Source organism: Kickxella alabastrina, assembly GCF_025024165.1.
Source record: "Kickxella alabastrina strain RSA 675 chromosome Unknown BX661scaffold_5, whole genome shotgun sequence".
NCBI lineage: Eukaryota > Fungi > Kickxellomycota > Kickxellomycetes > Kickxellales > Kickxellaceae > Kickxella > Kickxella alabastrina.
The window spans coordinates 692,630-709,512 of NW_026251476.1; the positions used below are offsets into that span (position 1 = coordinate 692,630).

The window sequence follows — 16,883 nt, forward strand, 5'->3', positions numbered from 1 at the left end:
CAAAAAAATCCTGTTTTTTATTTTTCAATTTGAAGTATTGTTGTTGCTGCCGCTTTTGGCCTCCCGCTGCTCTTTTTTTTTCTAAATTATCTTTGGTTTGTCCAAGCGTTTCGTTGTTATTTTTACTATTTTCTACGAGGTTCATTTCTTCGTTCCCTCTTTTAAATTTGCAATCGTCTCTCACTTTTTTATTTCCTTTTTCTTCACACACTTTTCTCTTTCTCTCTTCATCCCTATTTTTAATACATAGAATACTCTTTGAGCTCAACCAACATAGCCTACACATATACAGATATTTCTTTTATCCATACAGGACCAAAGATCATCAATACGCACACCCACACAAAAAAATATATAAACATGCAGGAAGAAAAGGACTATATCAAAACAATTAAGCAGATATGCGAGCTCCTGCAAAGCGACCCTACGCCAGCAGTCATCCAGGGGCTGCGCACTTCCTTTGAGGCCCTGAGCAAGCAACTGAGGGCCGGTCCATTTCTGGAGGTGTTTGAGACCACGCTAAGTAATATCCCGTTTGCAGCCTTGTTTTCGCTGTTGGCCGCGCCTGATAATAGGCTTATTGTTATAGTGGCGGAGGTTACCGCACAGCTGCTGAAGCCGGTGACTTGGGCCATGGTGCATCAGACGTTCGAGGAGTATATTGTACAGGGGTTGGGCCATCCTCATCGCGATGTCAAGTGCCTGGTTCTTAGACAGTTCCTCAAGTGCGAGCAGAAGAGCGACCCAGTAAGTTTTTTTGTCAAAGAAGGGGGTTTTATATTTGGAGTGCGTGTTGTGCGGCTGTGATTTTTTCTTTAATGTTCTTTCTTTTATTGCTAAAAAGGTCTTGTTTATTTGCCTGGATTTGTTGTTTGTTTTTACTTTCTGTAGTTTTCTCCGCAGTACGGCCCTTATCTGTGGAAGTGTCTTGAGGGAACGAGCGACAATGGCTCTACCAAACTGGCCAAGCAGGTGCTGATACATCTGTGCACAGTTGGCATGGGAATGGACTACCTGTTCACCGAAGAGAGCCTGGGCGCCGTCAGACAGATGCTCGCGGGAAACGAGAGCCAGCGGTTCCGAGTGTACGACGTCATGGCCTCCGCAGTCAAGCAGTCTGACACTGCGTTCGAGTTTTTCCGCCAAGAGGGCATCATCGACACCTTTTTGAAAGAGGTGTCCTCCAAAGACGCCCTAGTATCGATGAACTTTTATGAGCTCGTTCCTTTGTTGTGCGCCTCCTCGGTGCCGTTCGAATACCTTGAATCGCAGGAGGTGTTTTCCAATGCGCTGGGCAGTCTTGTTGACATTAAGGGCGACTACAGCGTCACCGGGTCGCTCACGCGCATTGCCGTGCTCAAGCTGTTCTCGCGTATGGTTGATGCTCCCGGAGTCGACGCGAAGGAGTTTTTGGAAAAGTACGCCGTTGTGCCAGAGTTGAGCGAGCTGATTCTGCTGTCGGACTCGAGAAGCGAGCTCAAAGTCACCGCCATCAACTGCTTGGGCGCGATGGGCAATAACCCGCGGGCACTCGAGTACTTGGCAAAGGAGAAAACGGCACTCAACGCGCTAGTCACGGTCTACTCAGAGTCGCTGACCCAGCTGCGCGTCGAGTGTCTAAAGGCTGTCGCGTGTATCTTTGGAAGCTCGTCGCCCACGCCGTCGAAGGAGATATCTCAGGCATGCTACGAACTGTATATTCAGCTGGCTGATGGCAAATTCCTGGTGGGTCTGACCAAAGAGATCATGACGGGCTTTGAGGAGTCTTGCGTGGCTGGGCTGGCGGTGATCCAGAAGATAACCCACCATGTGTGGGGTATCCGCGAGATTGCAAAATACCAGAACATTGTCAACTTTTTGTTGATGCGCGATACATCGCGTGGCAGGGATGCACAGCAGTGGCAGTTTGCGGCCATTGAGTCTATGGTGCAGTCGCCCAGTGCCAAGGAGGCATTTGATTCTGATACGCTTGGTCGGTTAAGCAAATATGTCAGGGAGGGGCCGTATTTTGTCAATGCTGTGCCGCAGGTGGCGCTCAAAAACTTGTAGTTCTTTCTCTATATAGGGACATCTTTGTGGCTGCACGGGTTGTGCCTTGTTTTACTATCTTAATTCCTTACTTTGTGATCAAATCAAAAAACAATTTTTTCTCTCTTTTGTCAAGATTGAGACCTTTTTTTGGCTTGCCTTTTTTTCTTCTTTTTTTTCTTCCTGCAACCTGTCCCACAGCTTCCAATTTTTTTTCCCTCTCTCACCCCTTTGTCTGGTGTGTTCTTCAACGATATACAACTACCACAACTTCACACATATATTTATTATAAGATAATGCCCCGTGTCGTCACCAAAAAGAAGGTCCGCCATGACCCGCTCCATGTCGAGCTCAATGCCGATGGTCAGATCAAGGAGAAGGGCAGAACAAAGTACACCGAGCGCGAAAACAGGCGACTGAAAAAGGACGGCCAAGAAGGGCTTGTCGACCCAAAGACTTCCAAGCGGCTGCTAAAGATAGCCCGCGAGCAACAGGATGAAATCGAGGGTGAAGAGGCCGGCGACCAGTACGCCGACTTCCCGTCAGACGCTAGCAGTGACGAGGGTGAGTCTGGGAGCGAGGAAGATAGCCAGGAGGAGTTTGAGGATGAAGAGTATGAGTTTGAGGAGGAGGAGCTGGAGGGCGACGATGCCGAGATTTTTGAAAAGTTTATGCCTGCTGCGCCGCGCGAGCGCCAGAACCTGGCGGACATCATTATGTCCAAGATCAAGGATCGCGAAGCAACCCAGGCTGCCGCTAACCGCGTGAAGGTCGATGAGGAAGGACGTGTGATTCCGGCGGGCGTCGACCCTAAGGTTGTCCAGGTGTACACGAAGATCGGCGAGCTCCTTGCCCGCTACAAATCAGGAGCCGTGCCCAAGGCATTCAAGATCATCCCGTCTATCCGTAACTGGGAGGAGATCCTTTATCTGACAGCCCCAGAGAACTGGACCACACAGGCGACATACCAGGCCACCCGCCTTTTTGTCTCCAACATGAAGCCCAAGCAGGCACAAAAGTTCCTCAGCCTGGTTGTCCTCGACCGCGTGCGCGATGATATTACCGATAACAAGAAACTCAACTACCACCTGTACATGACGCTCAAGAAGGCACTGTACAAGCCCGCGGCTTTCTTTAAGGGTATTTTGTTCCCGCTTTGCGAGAATGGCACGTGCACTTTGCGCGAGGCTGTCATTATTGGCTCCGTGTTGGTCAAGGTCTCAGTCCCCGTCTTGCACTCTGCCGCTGCGCTATACCAGCTGTCCGAGATGGAGTACTCGGGCCCGACCTCTGTTTTTATCCGTATTTTGCTGGACAAGAAGTACGCTCTGCCGTACAAGGTCGTTGATAGCCTTGTGTTCCATTTCATGCGGTTCAGGTTGGATGAGCGCCAGTTGCCTGTGCTGTGGCATCAGTCGTTTTTGGTGTTTGTTCAGAGGTACAAGGCTGATTTGACACCTGAGCAGAAGGAGGGTCTGTTGAGTGTGTTGAAGACCCAGTACCATGATGGTATTTCGGAGGAGATTCGTCGCGAAATTAACAACTCGGTGTGCCGTGGTGAGCTCATTGTGCCCCAGGATGCCATGGATATTGAGATGAGCTAGAAGGATAACTTTGTGCTTGGATATTTTAATACAATAATATATATTATATTATATTAGTTTTTTAATAGTTACGTGTGATTTTCTACGAAACGGTGGCTTTGCTCACATGCTGATCGGTCATGGAACTTTTCAATGTCTCCTGGAAATAGCAATCCAATATGCGGCGGATTTTCCCAAGCAATCAAATTTGAAGGGCGCCTTGATCACTCATCTAAAAAAAAACTACTCAAAATGAAGTGCCCGTGAGTCTTCCAGCTTGTACTAGCTCTTTTTCTATCGAACACTTTATTATTATTTTTACTTGCTATTTGTAATACTGTTTTTTCTTTCTTCTTTTTATATCCTGACTTTTTGAAATGCACTGTCTGGTAAGAAAGCGCACCGCAGCCAGAAGGACACACACACGCATATAATTTCAAAGCCCTACTTTACTTGTTCAGAGGCTCTTCAAAACCACAACTAAATTCAAGCACGTTTTCTGTGTTTTTCTATCAACGTAGTACCAGACCAAACCTGCGCTTAACGAGGTGCGTGATCTGCTGGAGAAAACCGGCGGAAACTACATTCCCGTATACCAAGATGTTCCGTCTGATCTGCTCACCCCAGTGACAGCATACTTGAAACTAGCACATGGAAGCAAAACCTCGTTCTTGCTCGAGTCTGCCATAGGTGGCGAGACTATCGGCCGCTACTCATTTATCGGTGCCAGTAAGTTTATACAAAACACACACAGAGTGCATCTAACCGACCAATGCGTCATAAATACGCATGCCCAACAATCGCTTTTGTAAACTACGGAAGAAAAAAAAGTAGTGTAAATCATGACTAATTTTCTTTTTTTTACAATTGGTGACTCTTAACGGTCATAGATCCGTACAAAGTGATGAAGACAGGCGCAAAGGAGGAGACCAAGGGTGATCCGCTGATTTCGCTGGAGGCAGAGCTCAATAGCATGCGCTATGTGCAAGTCCCAGGCCTGCCGCGGGGATCAGCTACAGGCGGCGCATTCGGGTACATCTCATACGACTGCGTGCAGCACTTTGAGCCGCGCACGGCCTGCGACCTGACAGATCCCATTGGTGTGCCCGAGTCGATTTTTCTGCTTTGCGACACTGTGGTGGCCTTTGACCACCTGTACAAGCAGATCAAGGTCATCACGCATATTCGTGTGCCTGATGGAGCTTCAGCGGCCACCCAGGCCGAGCTCTACGATAAAGCCACGGCGACCATTATGGCGACCACCGATGTGCTGTTTGCCGATGCTATTCCATTCCCCGAGCAGCCGCCAATCGTGCTGGGAAACCAGTTCGAGTCCAACACGGGCGAGGAGGGGTACAAGAACATGGTGCTTGAGCTGCAGAAGCACATCGTCAAGGGTGATATCATCCAGGCCGTGCCGGCACAGCGGATTACGCGCCCGACATCTCTGCACCCGTTCAACGCGTACCGGTACCTGCGCACGCTCAACCCGGCACCCTACATGTTCTACTTTGATTTTGACGGGTTCCAGGTTGTTGGCGCGTCGCCCGAGATGCTTGTGCGGGTCAACGGCACTCAGGTGTACAACCACCCGATTGCTGGCACCCGCAAGCGCGGAAAGACACCCGAGGAGGATGACCAGCTGGCCGCCGAGCTTCTGGCTGACGAGAAGGAGCGCGCCGAGCACGTCATGTTGGTGGACCTGGGCCGCAATGATCTGAACCGCGTGTGCGAACCCGACAGTGTCAAGGCCGACAAACTGATGGTTGTCGAGCGCTTCTCGCACGTCATGCATATTGTCAGCAACCTTTCGGGTGAGCTGCGGCCTGGCAAGACGGGCTTTGATGCCCTGCGCTCCATCCTTCCTGCTGGAACCCTATCGGGCGCTCCCAAGGTGCGCGCTGTGCAGTTGATCTATGGCGTGGAGAAGGAGCGTCGTGGTATTTATGGTGGCGCATTGGGCCACTTTAGCTACTCAGGCGATCTGGACACTTGCATCGGTATCCGCACCATGGTGTTCAAGGACGGCAACGCGTATCTCCAGGCTGGAGCTGGCGTGGTCCATGACTCGGTCCCTGTGAGCGAATGGCATGAGACAATGAGCAAGGCCATGTCCAACTTGATGACCATCGAGCAGGCCGAAAAGTACCACCACGCCCTGCAGCAGCAGCAGAACAAATAGGGTGGAAACAACTAGATCGTTATTTCTAAATATTAATTAATATCAAATGATTGTTTGACATGTCCCCAATATCCTAAACTGCTTTGTTAAATTTCCCAACTGTCTTATTTTTTGGTTTGGAAAATACATTTATTGATCTAACGAAAAACTCGCGGACATTACAAATGCATATTCACACGACGCAATGTCAAGCTTACTGGGAGCCAAAGTGCTCAAGGAGGGTGGTGCGGGCAACCGACTCCTCACCCCACTTGCGGACAACAACAACAGAAGCGCCGCGAACCTTGCGGGCCTCACCCTCGCGATCGATCTTGCAAAGACCGGCCATCTCACCAAGCTTCTTGGCGTCCGAAACCTTAATCAGGCGGATCTTGTGCTCATTGCACAGAGCCTCGACCAGGGAGACAATGCCAGCCTCCTCGGTGGTCTCGCACAGAACGCAAAGCTCGGCATCCTTGCGGTCAAGAGCCTTGATCGACTCCTTGGCACCACGGACAAGGCCGTCGTTGACAAGAGCCTTCTTGAGGACAATCTCAAGAGCCTCCTCAACGGTCAGAGTACCGCGGGCAGCATCAGCGGGGACCTCAACAACGGTCTCGGGGGCAGCAATGTTAGCCACAACATCTCTATCATGATAAAATATAATTCAAAGTCATACATACAAAAATATTTAGATAAAAAATTGTTCAAATTTGAGCGTCTCGGCATACAGTCTGCTGGGACTTGCGCGATGCGTCATAAAGCTGGCCTCAAATTCGTACAAAAGACAAAAACACAAGAGGGCACAAGGTTTATAAGGCTGCAAAGCAGTTAAAATAATACTTACCCTTCAGAAGCCATTTGGATTAAGTGCGTTTAGGTTACGGTAAAAGGGTTTACTGTTTGGGGTGGGTTAAAAGCGCTGGGGACGTAAGTTGAAAAACGGCCTGCAGAAATCTTCGCTACAATAGAAAGTCAATTTTAAAATGAAATTCGAATTCAAAGAAATTAGTGAAATTGAAATTTCTCTCTCATATTATCCATCCGTGGATGGATTGATCTAGCTCCATCAACACTAAGTTCAGCGATAAAAATAGTGCATCCATCGCTACAGATGGATGGGATCGCATCCATCAACACTATGGATATAATAAAAAAAACTTACATGAGTGGGAATTATAAAATAAATCCGTGAATTGTAGAGGAGAAACTTGGTCTAATCTGGCGTGCATTTTGGCAGTGTCATATGGACGGCGCACCCAAACAAAAAAGTGGCGTGAAATTCGATTGATTTTTTGCAGCCAAAATAAATATTATAACACAAGCGCGATTTGATTAAATCATGAAAAGTTGTGTAAAGTCGCGTTCTGCGTAATTTCACAGCTCATATATTTTTTTGTATTTGTCTCGCCCTTTTTTTTGCTTGCTTGCTTGCTGGGCGTTCCTCTCCTTTTACACACACAAACCCCGCTGTCTTCTTTTTTACTTTTATAATGTACTTATTCACAAAAACAACAATTGCACAGCCTCATTTTTATATTCACCCATAGCAAAAAAAACGCCTTTTACTTTGCAGCTTGTATACCATTTTTTTACTATTCATTTTATTCAGCACACTCTCTTTTTTTTTATTCTACAGGACTAAACAAGCCCTGTCTGTTTTACAATAATTTACACATTTTTCTATCAAGCATGGCCGGGGAGGAGAGTATAGCCTATGCGCAACGCTCCCTTGCTGAAATTCCAGCGGCCGCAAAAACACACCTGGTGGAAATGCCACCTTCACCAGAGACTGAAAGCACAACCGCACCTATAAGCGAGCAGACCAGCGTGTTGCAAAACAACGAAGAGTAAGTGTTCAGTTGTATCTGGTTTGGTTTATTCTAAGAAATTTCTCACTCAAATTGACATTTGTTCACTAATTCGCAACTGGGTTTTCGCTCTACTTTATTATTGTTGTTGTTGTTTTTTGTGTAGGTACATGTTGGTGTATCGCGCGATCCAGGCACTGAAGAGCCAACTCGATCGGGCGAAGAATGACATGGACATACTGATACAACTGCGTGATCAGGCCTTAGCAAAACCCCAGAAATACATACAATCACTGACAGACGGCACAGCGGCAGCGGCACCACGGCAACAAGCGGTTGCCATGATCCCATCAGTTTACATCGACCCGTACATTGCGTTTGCCGACTCGACAGCAATTGATGCTTACATGCAGTGCATTAGGATACAAGCGCAACGCGGTGATGAGCTGCAGGCAAGTTCGGAACTGTTCAAACCGACAAATAGCACTGTGCAGCCGCTGAGTCTCGGTGCGCGCACCCCGGTCACCACTAAAGCTGGGAAATCAGCATCGGCGTTGCACCCGTTTGTTGCTCCAAACTCGGCTAATATTGGTTTGCTTACAGGTGTTACGGCGGTGGCCACGCCAGAGCAGTCTCCGAAGAGAACGCAGTCTGCCACTGACATGGTGCGGGTGGCGGTAGCGGGCGAAGGAAGTGGAGGTGGTAGAGGCGCAAAGCACAGTTCAGTTTCCCCGACTGGAACCGCTCCTATGACTGCCACATCCGTGCATTCTGCTCAGATCGACAAGTCAGTCAAGGCTGTGACTGAATTGCGGCAGATGAACAGAGCTAACACCGAGCCTGTGCCCAGGCCCGCTGCTTCCGCTGCCGCCGCTGATTCTGCTGCTACCTCTGCAGCGTCTATACCTGTTTCACCAGTCAGTCGTGGGAAATCGCAAAAAACGCTGACTCCGCAGATACTCGAGGCGTTTCGGCGACAGATTTCAGAGGAAAGATCACTATCGCCAGCGCAGCACAACCATGAACCCGGCCCCTTCTCGGATAATTTTGAGGACGACGACGATGACGACGAATACTACAACCAACTGGTCCGTTCTGTCTCTAAAACCCACATTGACTATCAGCAAAAGACTCTCGAAACAAATCCTAAAGTTGATCGGCCACAACAACAACATCCGCACGTATCTGGCAAGTCATTTCTGTTCAACGGCCATCACAACAGCAACAGCAACAGCAATAGCAATAGCAATAGCAATAGCGGCAACAACATCGACAGCAACCACAATTACAATTATAACCATCAGTCGGCGGAATATCTGCAGTCGCAGCCGCACCACCATCAGAAGCAGCAGCCGCAGCAGCAACAACAACCAAGTCGCAACGTCATATCATCCAGCCTGCAGTCCTCGGTGAAGCGCAAATGTGGACGACCAAAGAAAAAGCACCTATCCGAATCCCAGAAAAAGGGCCCACGACGCGCACCCTCCCATGATTCAGGCAAACCAAAACCAGCAAGCTACAATATCCCATGGAGCGACGCCGAGCAAGAGCGCCTCGAGGCGCTTCTTGTAGAATATCCGGACGAGGAAGTGGCGAATGATAGGTGGCGCAAAATCTCCGAAGCCCTTGGCACACGTACGATGCGGCAAGTGGCCAGTCGTGTGCAAAAGTACTTTATCAAGCTGGCCAAAGCCGGTCTTCCTGTTCCCGGCAGGGTTCCTAATACCGCGCATTGGTCGTCTATGGGCAACAAGCCGCAGGTAGCTATATCCTTGATGTCCGCTGCGGACGGTATGGGCGAGGGTTCTTCTTCCTTTACTTCTTTTAGGAAGAAGCCCTCGAGGAGGGCTGCCAGTGGGTCGGCGTCGTCCAGTCGCAAGCGCAAGTATGTTGACTTCACAAGCTCTTCGGACAATGGCAGCGACGCCGAGAGCATAGATATTGACATGGACGAGGATGCCAGCGAGGCTGAGGATCACAGATTCGGTATGGCTGTACCTTATGACCGCAAGGGCAAGCAGGCTGACAGATCGGGCGGTATGTTTGACTCGTCAAATGACCAGTACGATGCCAGAGACTTTCCCCTGAGCACCACAGGTGTAGACGCAAATGAAGCTGGCGGCAGCAGCAAAAACAGACGTGCGTATGCAGCTGGCAATAATCCCACGGACGACAACGATGGGATTTTTGGAGCTTCTGCAGGCTCATCTTCGGGGGGAGTAAAATTCCAAACCTCAGCGCTGTTGCGCAGCGCCAAGTCTGTGCACCTGGGATACCGGTGTGACTCTTGCTTTGCTGAGCCCATTGTCGGCATTCGGTGGCATTGCATAGAGTGTCGCGGGGCGCAGGCTGTTGATTTGTGTGATGAGTGTCGGGAGGAAGGCAACTACGAGACTGCTTGGCATAAGGTGTCGCATAGCTTCCATGCAATGAGGGATGCGGAGATGGATCCATATTATGCAAATGATGTCGCCTCCAGCGCGCTCCGCGAATATTCGTACTTGGCATGATGACATTTGCTCCTTTGTTCTTTTTGGTAATAAACATTTGTATTTGTATTTGTATTTTAATGAAATTAAAATTGAATTAAAAAATTTTGTGTATTCAGTGGAGCAGGTCAGGATATTATTCTACAAAATTTGAAAATTACATATGTATATGCAAGGATATGCATATTTTAAAAATAAAATAAAAAAATAGAAAATAGAAACTAAAAAAAGTACCATGGAAATAAAAAGATATTATCAGGTTTAATTTTTTTTAGACATTTTTTCTTGCAATAATTGGGTACGCACGCCTGCCTGTTTTAATTTAATTGACGTTCGATTGTTTATCTCTTCCGCTGCATGGTACATGGTACACTTGCATGCAGCATGAGCACGTCTTTCTGTCGTGGAAGCCTTTAACAAAAGAGTTAGATAAACACCCAGCGTGAACATATATATGCATATGCACAGCCACGCCACATGCTTTATTAATTGTTAATTATATCTATTGTCAAAATAATTTTCAAGGGGTAAAAGTCAATTGTTCTTCAGCATATGCAACTTGGGCCAAAACATTCGAATGTTATTTGCAGCTCAAAAATAATATTTTCTATTTTATTATTTGCAAAAATTAATATTTGCTGTGATGTCACGACGCAGAGCAAAAAAAAAAACTCACAACTGGTCCATGCACTAAAACTAAACTAAAAAGATAAATGAAAGAAAGTGACCCATCAGTCTACTGCATATCGCGCAGACGAATGGCCACAGCGTTGCGGTGAGCCTCAAGCTCCTCGACCTCAGCCAAAGTCATAACAGTCTGACCAATATTAGCCAAGCCCTCGCGCGTAAGCTCCTGCGAAGTAATGTGCTTGACAAAAGTAGCGGTGCTAACGCCCGAGTACATGCGCGAAAAGCCATATGTGGGCAACGTATGGTTGGTACCCGAGGCGTAGTCGCCGCAGGATTCCGGCGAGTAAGGGCCGACGAAGACAGAGCCGGCGTTGATGACGTCCTTGACGTAGTCGCGGGCATTGTCATTATGCAGAATGAGGTGCTCGGGGGCATACGCGTTCGAGAACTCGATGGCGTAGTTGACGGTGGGGATGCGCAGGCAGTAGCTCTTGGGGATGGACTGGCGTACAATGGCGATGCGCGGCAGGCGCGAGGCCTGGGTGTGCACTTCAGATTCAATGGCGGCCACCTCGGCGTCGGTCATGCCGGCGGCCAAAAGCACCACCTGGCTGTCGGGGCCGTGCTCGGCCTGGGACAGCAGGTCGCTGGCGACGTAGGCCGGGTTGCTCGTCGAGTCGGCGATGACCAGGACTTCGGAGGGTCCGGCCGGCATGTCAATGGCAACCATGGCAGATGTGTCGTTCTGAGCCAGCATCTTGGCAGCCGTAACATACTGGTTGCCGGGGCCGCAGATCTTGTCGACCTTGGGCACCGTCTCAGTTCCGTACGCCATGGCGGCAATGGCCTGGGCACCGCCGGCCTTTACAATGGCGGTGGCGCCGACCTTGTGCGCGACATACAGAACCTCAGGCACAACCGACCCATCGGAGCGCGGCGGCGTGGCCATCACGATCTCGCGGCATCCGGCAACCTGAGCCGGCACACCCAGCATCAGCGCGGTAGACGGCAGCACAGCGGTTCCGCCGGGCACGTACAGACCGACGCGCTCGATCGCGCGGCTGAAGCGCGAGCAGGTGACGCCGGGCATGGTCTCGACGCTGATGTCGGCGGCCAGCTGCGCGGAATGGAACTTGTGCACGTTCGAGTACGCCTGGTCGATGGCCTGGCGCACAGCGGCGGGGAGCTCAGGCACAGTGAAGGGTGCGCGCAGAACAACCTGGTCGAGCTCAACGCGGTCGAACTTGCGAGTGAGCTCGCGCACGGCGGCGTCGCCGTTGGCGCGCACGGCTGCGACAATCGGGCGCACGCGGCCCATCAGCTCCTCCGAGTCGATGATCGGCCGCTGCAGAAGCGCAGCGTACTCGGCGGGGGTCAGCTCAGCAGCATCGTATGAGCGCATGCGGATGGCCTCTCCAGGCTCGGCTGCGCGGATGTCGGCGCTGAGAATGGAGGTGCGCGGCAGGACCGGGGCCGGGCCAGTGGCCAGGACAGCGGCCTTCTTCTCGAACTCGGGCTTGGAGTTGCCCGGGCGGCGCACGACCTTGCGGTGCTTGCGGTCCAGCGAGCGCTCAATGTCAGCGAGCGAGACGCCGTGGGCGGCGCACTTGGCCAGGGCAAAGTACAGCAGATCAGAGGCCTCGAAGGCAACGTCGGCAGGCTCGGTGGCCTCAGCCAGCTCAGTGGCCTCCTCCAGAAGCTTGGCGCGCAAAAGCTGTGCGTCGGCAAACAGGCGCGCGGTGTACGAGCCGGCAGGCGCATTCTGGAGGCGCTCCTCGAGAACCTGGGCCAGCTGCGCAATGCCGGTGGCGGGGCCGAAGCAGCCGCGGGTCGCGTGGTGGCAGAAGCCGGCGCCGCTCTGGCGCACGCGGAAGCACAGCGCATCAGAGTCGCAGTCGACGGCCAGGCCAAGCAAAGTCTGCGTGGCACCCGAGGTCAGGCCCTTGTGCCACAGCCCGCGCCGCCGCGACCAGTACACGCCCTCTCCGGCGGCCAGCGCTGCGGTAATGCTCTCGGCGCTCGAGTACACGACGCCCAGGCACACGCGCTGCTCGTCGACAACCACCGTGGTGAACAGACCGTCGGTGCGGTCAGACACCAGGCCGCTGCCGGCCATGAAGGCCGCGGCCAGCGAGAGCCCCACGCCCTCCTCCAGCGACAGCGCCGCGCCGGCAACCACAGAGTCTGCGCCGGCATCGGCCGCCCGCGCCAGCAGATCAATAGTCCATGCGTCTGTGACCTCGACCAGCACGCGCACCGGCCCGCTGCTCCCCAAAAGCTGCTTATCAGCAGCCTTGGTCAGCCGCGACAGCGCCGAGCTGCCAGCAGCGTCCTTCTGCGTCGCCTGCTCGAGCTGCGATGCTGTCAGCTCAATGACCACGGCGCCGGCGCGCACAATGCCGTCGGTTTGCGCCTTGCCGATGCTCTGCGTGCAGTCGCTGGTTGCCGCGTAGCGCAGGGCAATCCGCGCCCTATCGCAGTCCACTGAGACCTGATCGTCTGGGCCAAATACGGCCACAGCCACGCCGCTGTTAAGCAAATCCTGCACGTCTGTGTGCACCGATACATCCGCCCACACTGCGGCGTCGCCCTCGCTTGCCACGAGTGCCGCACTGGCGTCTGTGTAGAGCACTGAGGGGAGCAGCCCTATGGCGCGCTGGAGTGTCGGAGAGAGTGTCGTCGAGGCTGTGATCTTTGGGACAAGCATGTTTGTTGTATTGTTGTATTCTGCAGATATTCCGCAACGGGCCCCTCGCTTTATGTTTTTTTGCAGAGGAAAAAAGGATTGATGTGATTATAAGAGGCGGACAGACAGACAGACGGACGGATATGGTCAGAAAATCAAAAAAAAAATATTACAAGTAGAGAAAAAAGAAAGAATGTGTGTGGGTTGGGTGATAAGGACACTCTTGCCCATTTTAACTTTTTTTTCTTCATTGCTCAAGGTCATCTAACATTTTTTTTGCTTCTGTGTGAATAATGTGACTGACTGATAGATCTGTATTGCCACCAACCGCACTTACCAAAACCTCTGCAACCACTACCCAAATCCATGCGACCTATGAGAGTGACTCATTTTAAGAATAACCGCAATTGTGACTGTCGTCCGTGCGTTCCGAATTAAAAGATTATTCCGAGATCACACGATTAGTTGATCCATTAAATACAAATTTACAGAATATATTTGCCAGCCAGTTATCAAAATCAGAAACAGGCATAAACCCCGTCTGTCATTGGCCCACTCCCTCTTTTCCACCTGCCCCTTGCATTTCGGTCCAGACTGGCCCAGGTCCATCAGTCAGAGATTTTGTGATTCCTGTTTTGGGCCTCTCTCTATCTCCCATCTCAGCTGTTTGGGGTGAGAGGAGAAGCGAAGTGAGGTGAGGCGAGGCGTAAAAAAACATTCCCCTGTTTTTTGTTTAGCATGAGACTAAAAAAACTCCAGGCCGAAAAAACAAATACAATGCAACAGGTTCTTTTTTATTTTTCAACCATCTTCCTGTTTAAATTGGTTTGGTTGGGTCGGTACTATTTTGTTCCAAAAAGTATATTTCAAATCCGTATGTTTGAGCCGAGCCAAACCGTAAAAAAATTGCGAGAACGTTATTATTTGATCTACTCAAACGCACATCCCTCTTCTTGGATACATATTAAGAACCTCCCCCCCTCATTGATTTACGGCTTGGGAATAAAAAAATTATGGTGAAAAAACAAGCTATGCACTGCAAACAATCATTTTCAACTCGGCGTTTTATTTTTCAACTCGGCGCTTTTACATGTATCTCAACAAATCAAATGGGATTGGGTTTTGATTTTTCTGGCATGTGGACTTGACCACGTGTAGTAATATTTTTGTTTACTTCAAATGTTCGCTGTGGATATGTGTGGCATCTTTAAAATTTCATTTTTTTGTTGAATCCATGCATGCATTGATTTTTCAGGCTGTAACTATAAAAATAATTTTAGCTTTTGCTCACAACTATCCTATACTCATCTGTTGGCAGTTTGTTTTTCTGCTTTTTCTGCTCTTCTGCTTTTCTGCTTTTCTGCTTTTCTGCTTTCTTGCCTTTTTTGTTCTCTGTTTCCGTATTTCCGCAGTATCCAACATAAGTAAAGTATTGGCGAATCTGTCATTTACACTTGTATTTGCAAGCAGGAGAGCCCATGACACCCACATCATGTAGGCGCCTCAAATAAAAGCGAAAATAAGGGGTAATTGATTGTGTGTATCGTATACAATGCTGGCAAGAAACTTTGCACAGCAAGCTTCTCTAAATCTGCTGCTGCCAAATCGCTGATATATTAATAAGCCAATGCCAAGACCAATAATCCATTAATCCTAATTTGACGTCGTCATATGCGTTTTGTAAAAATACGAAAACATTATATTACAAGGCCAACATTCTAGAAATACATGGAGGCTTTGTTTTAACAAATATAGAGCCAAATTAGACAGCAAAAGCGGCCTTTGATTCATTTCTGTTTTATTTTTATTTTGCCAATGACGCTAATTGACAGCATGCGGCCACCGCAGCATCCAAAGGGAAGAATTCTACAAACCAAATACAAAGCGGTAAAGTCACTTTCAAAGAAAGGTAAATATCCATAGCGAAAAAATGAAAAAGATGGGCTGTTGTCTGCCAAGGAGAAGCTAGAGAGAGGGGCAGTCAAAACCTCCCCCTTTCCACCACCTTAGAAGCAAGTAAGCAAGTGACAAGCTGCAGGACGCATATATTGTTCAATTAGCAATTATATATATTGGATGTATATATACATCTTGCACCCTTTTTTTGCTATTTCTGGCTGGCGCTTATTCAATTCGGCACATATCAACCACCCACTTGCCGGATAATAAAATACCGCTGGCGCTTAGTCATGTGTGCGCTCGGAAAAAACAATTTGACATTCTCGCATCGATACAGCAAAAAAAACATAAACTCGCTGACAAAATATCCCTCTATCTTTTGGCTTCCCCATTACGCAGTCGAGACAAACTAAATATTATCTCTTGGCAGTAAACCAAAATCGAGAGTATACGTCATATCGCTTGTCATACAGCCGAGCAGCAAGCCGACCACCAGACTCTGGGTTTGTTGTGTTGGCCGTCCAACCCCGTCTGTATTGCCGGCTGACCCAAGACGGTCATTCCATTCAGTCGCCGTCGTCTCCCTTTGAGGTGAGGAAAGACAAATAAATGGGTTTTCTGCTTGTTTGTTTAAAAGAACAACTTTCTCCGTCCCATGCCATATGATACCAACAAACAAACAGCTGTGTCGTCATTGCGCATTGACCACAAGCTACCCTACCATCGTTAATGGCATTAATCCAGAAAGAACGGATCTCATTTTGTGTGTGCACTTGCGAGTCAACAACAAAAAAAACACCCGCGCGCATAAACATAAACACAAGCTTGCCCTCAACCCACTCACGCGTTGTTGCGAAAGGCCAAAGCCAAGGATAACAAAAGTAAAAATATTAGTGGTGGAAGGAATGATGAGTGAGGGAGGGAGGGGGGGAGAGGGCGTGGTAGGCCTTTGAACACTTGCTTTTTGCCCTCCCCCCGGGTTGAATTTTTGTTTCAACCACCCTCGATCACCCAGGGCCAACCCACCCCCCGCTTTTTCTCTCACTGTATTTTTCTATCCAATCTCGCAACACCATTTTTTTTGCTCCTTCTCATTCCCCCTTATTTCTTACAAGCACACACAAGCATGAATAGGCCTGTGTTAAGCTTGCAAACCGGTCGAACAAAATAAAAATAAAAATTAGGCTGTTGGTAGCGCTTTTAAATGAGTAGGTGCTGCGGGCTCGCCAAGTAATTCATAAAAGGGTCGCTTTTTGCACGACTTTCTTCTCCCTCCCGGATTTCTTTTTGCTCATCGTAAAAATTCTTTTTCGCTTTCGCTTTCTTTTGCTCTTCAACCTCTCACTTTCACTTGCTCTTCGTTTGTCTTACAACAGAACGAAACAAAGCATTATTTTCTCTTTAAAGTTGCGCTATTTTTTTGCACGAGCTTAGCTTCTCATCTAAAAACGTGCACTTAAAAATATTTTTTGCTCACAGCCCACGCGCACACTAATCGTTTTGTTGCTCGATTTTTTTTTGGCTTTATTTGATTGCTAAAATCTACAACTGACACACCAAAAAAAGAGATTATCGGTCACCCACCACAAAGTTCT

The 16,883-nt window shown here is 49.3% G+C and overlaps 5 protein-coding genes across 5 annotated transcripts; 3 read left to right on the top strand and 2 right to left on the bottom strand.

The window, feature by feature from the left end:
* Nucleotides 1-360: 360 nt before the first annotated feature.
* BX661DRAFT_169634 (Bystin-domain-containing protein) lies at nt 361-3,633 on the top strand (the record flags this gene model as incomplete). Its single annotated transcript, XM_051533540.1, has 3 exons — nt 361-747; nt 892-2,028; nt 2,323-3,633. The coding sequence occupies 3 exons, from the start codon at nt 361-363 to the stop codon at nt 3,631-3,633; spliced, it is 2,835 nt and encodes a 944-aa protein (XP_051393515.1).
* Nucleotides 3,634-3,908: 275 nt separating this feature from the next.
* BX661DRAFT_179221 (ADC synthase) lies at nt 3,909-5,865 on the top strand. The gene is made up of 3 exons (XM_051535124.1): nt 3,909-4,001; nt 4,134-4,341; nt 4,503-5,865. Exons 1-3 carry the CDS (start codon nt 3,990-3,992, stop codon nt 5,792-5,794), a joined length of 1,512 nt encoding a protein of 503 aa, XP_051393516.1. The 5' UTR covers nt 3,909-3,989; the 3' UTR covers nt 5,795-5,865.
* A 36-nt stretch (nt 5,866-5,901) lies between these two features.
* On the bottom strand, nt 5,902-6,967 carry BX661DRAFT_179223 (50S ribosomal protein L30e-like protein). The gene is made up of 3 exons (XM_051535125.1): nt 6,939-6,967; nt 6,621-6,735; nt 5,902-6,420 (listed from the first exon to the last, which is right to left on the bottom strand). Exons 2-3 carry the CDS (start codon nt 6,632-6,634, stop codon nt 5,988-5,990), a joined length of 447 nt encoding a protein of 148 aa, XP_051393517.1. The 5' UTR covers nt 6,635-6,735; nt 6,939-6,967; the 3' UTR covers nt 5,902-5,987.
* A 252-nt stretch (nt 6,968-7,219) lies between these two features.
* BX661DRAFT_179227 (uncharacterized protein) lies at nt 7,220-10,208 on the top strand. The gene is made up of 2 exons (XM_051535126.1): nt 7,220-7,623; nt 7,751-10,208. The coding sequence occupies exons 1-2, from the start codon at nt 7,466-7,468 to the stop codon at nt 10,092-10,094; spliced, it is 2,502 nt and encodes an 833-aa protein (XP_051393518.1). The 5' UTR covers nt 7,220-7,465; the 3' UTR covers nt 10,095-10,208.
* A 452-nt stretch (nt 10,209-10,660) lies between these two features.
* BX661DRAFT_179228 (histidinol dehydrogenase-domain-containing protein) lies at nt 10,661-13,658 on the bottom strand. Its single transcript, XM_051535127.1, has one exon. It carries the CDS (start codon nt 13,408-13,410, stop codon nt 10,810-10,812), a length of 2,601 nt encoding a protein of 866 aa, XP_051393519.1. The 5' UTR covers nt 13,411-13,658; the 3' UTR covers nt 10,661-10,809.
* Between the last annotated feature and the right edge of the window lie 3,225 nt (nt 13,659-16,883).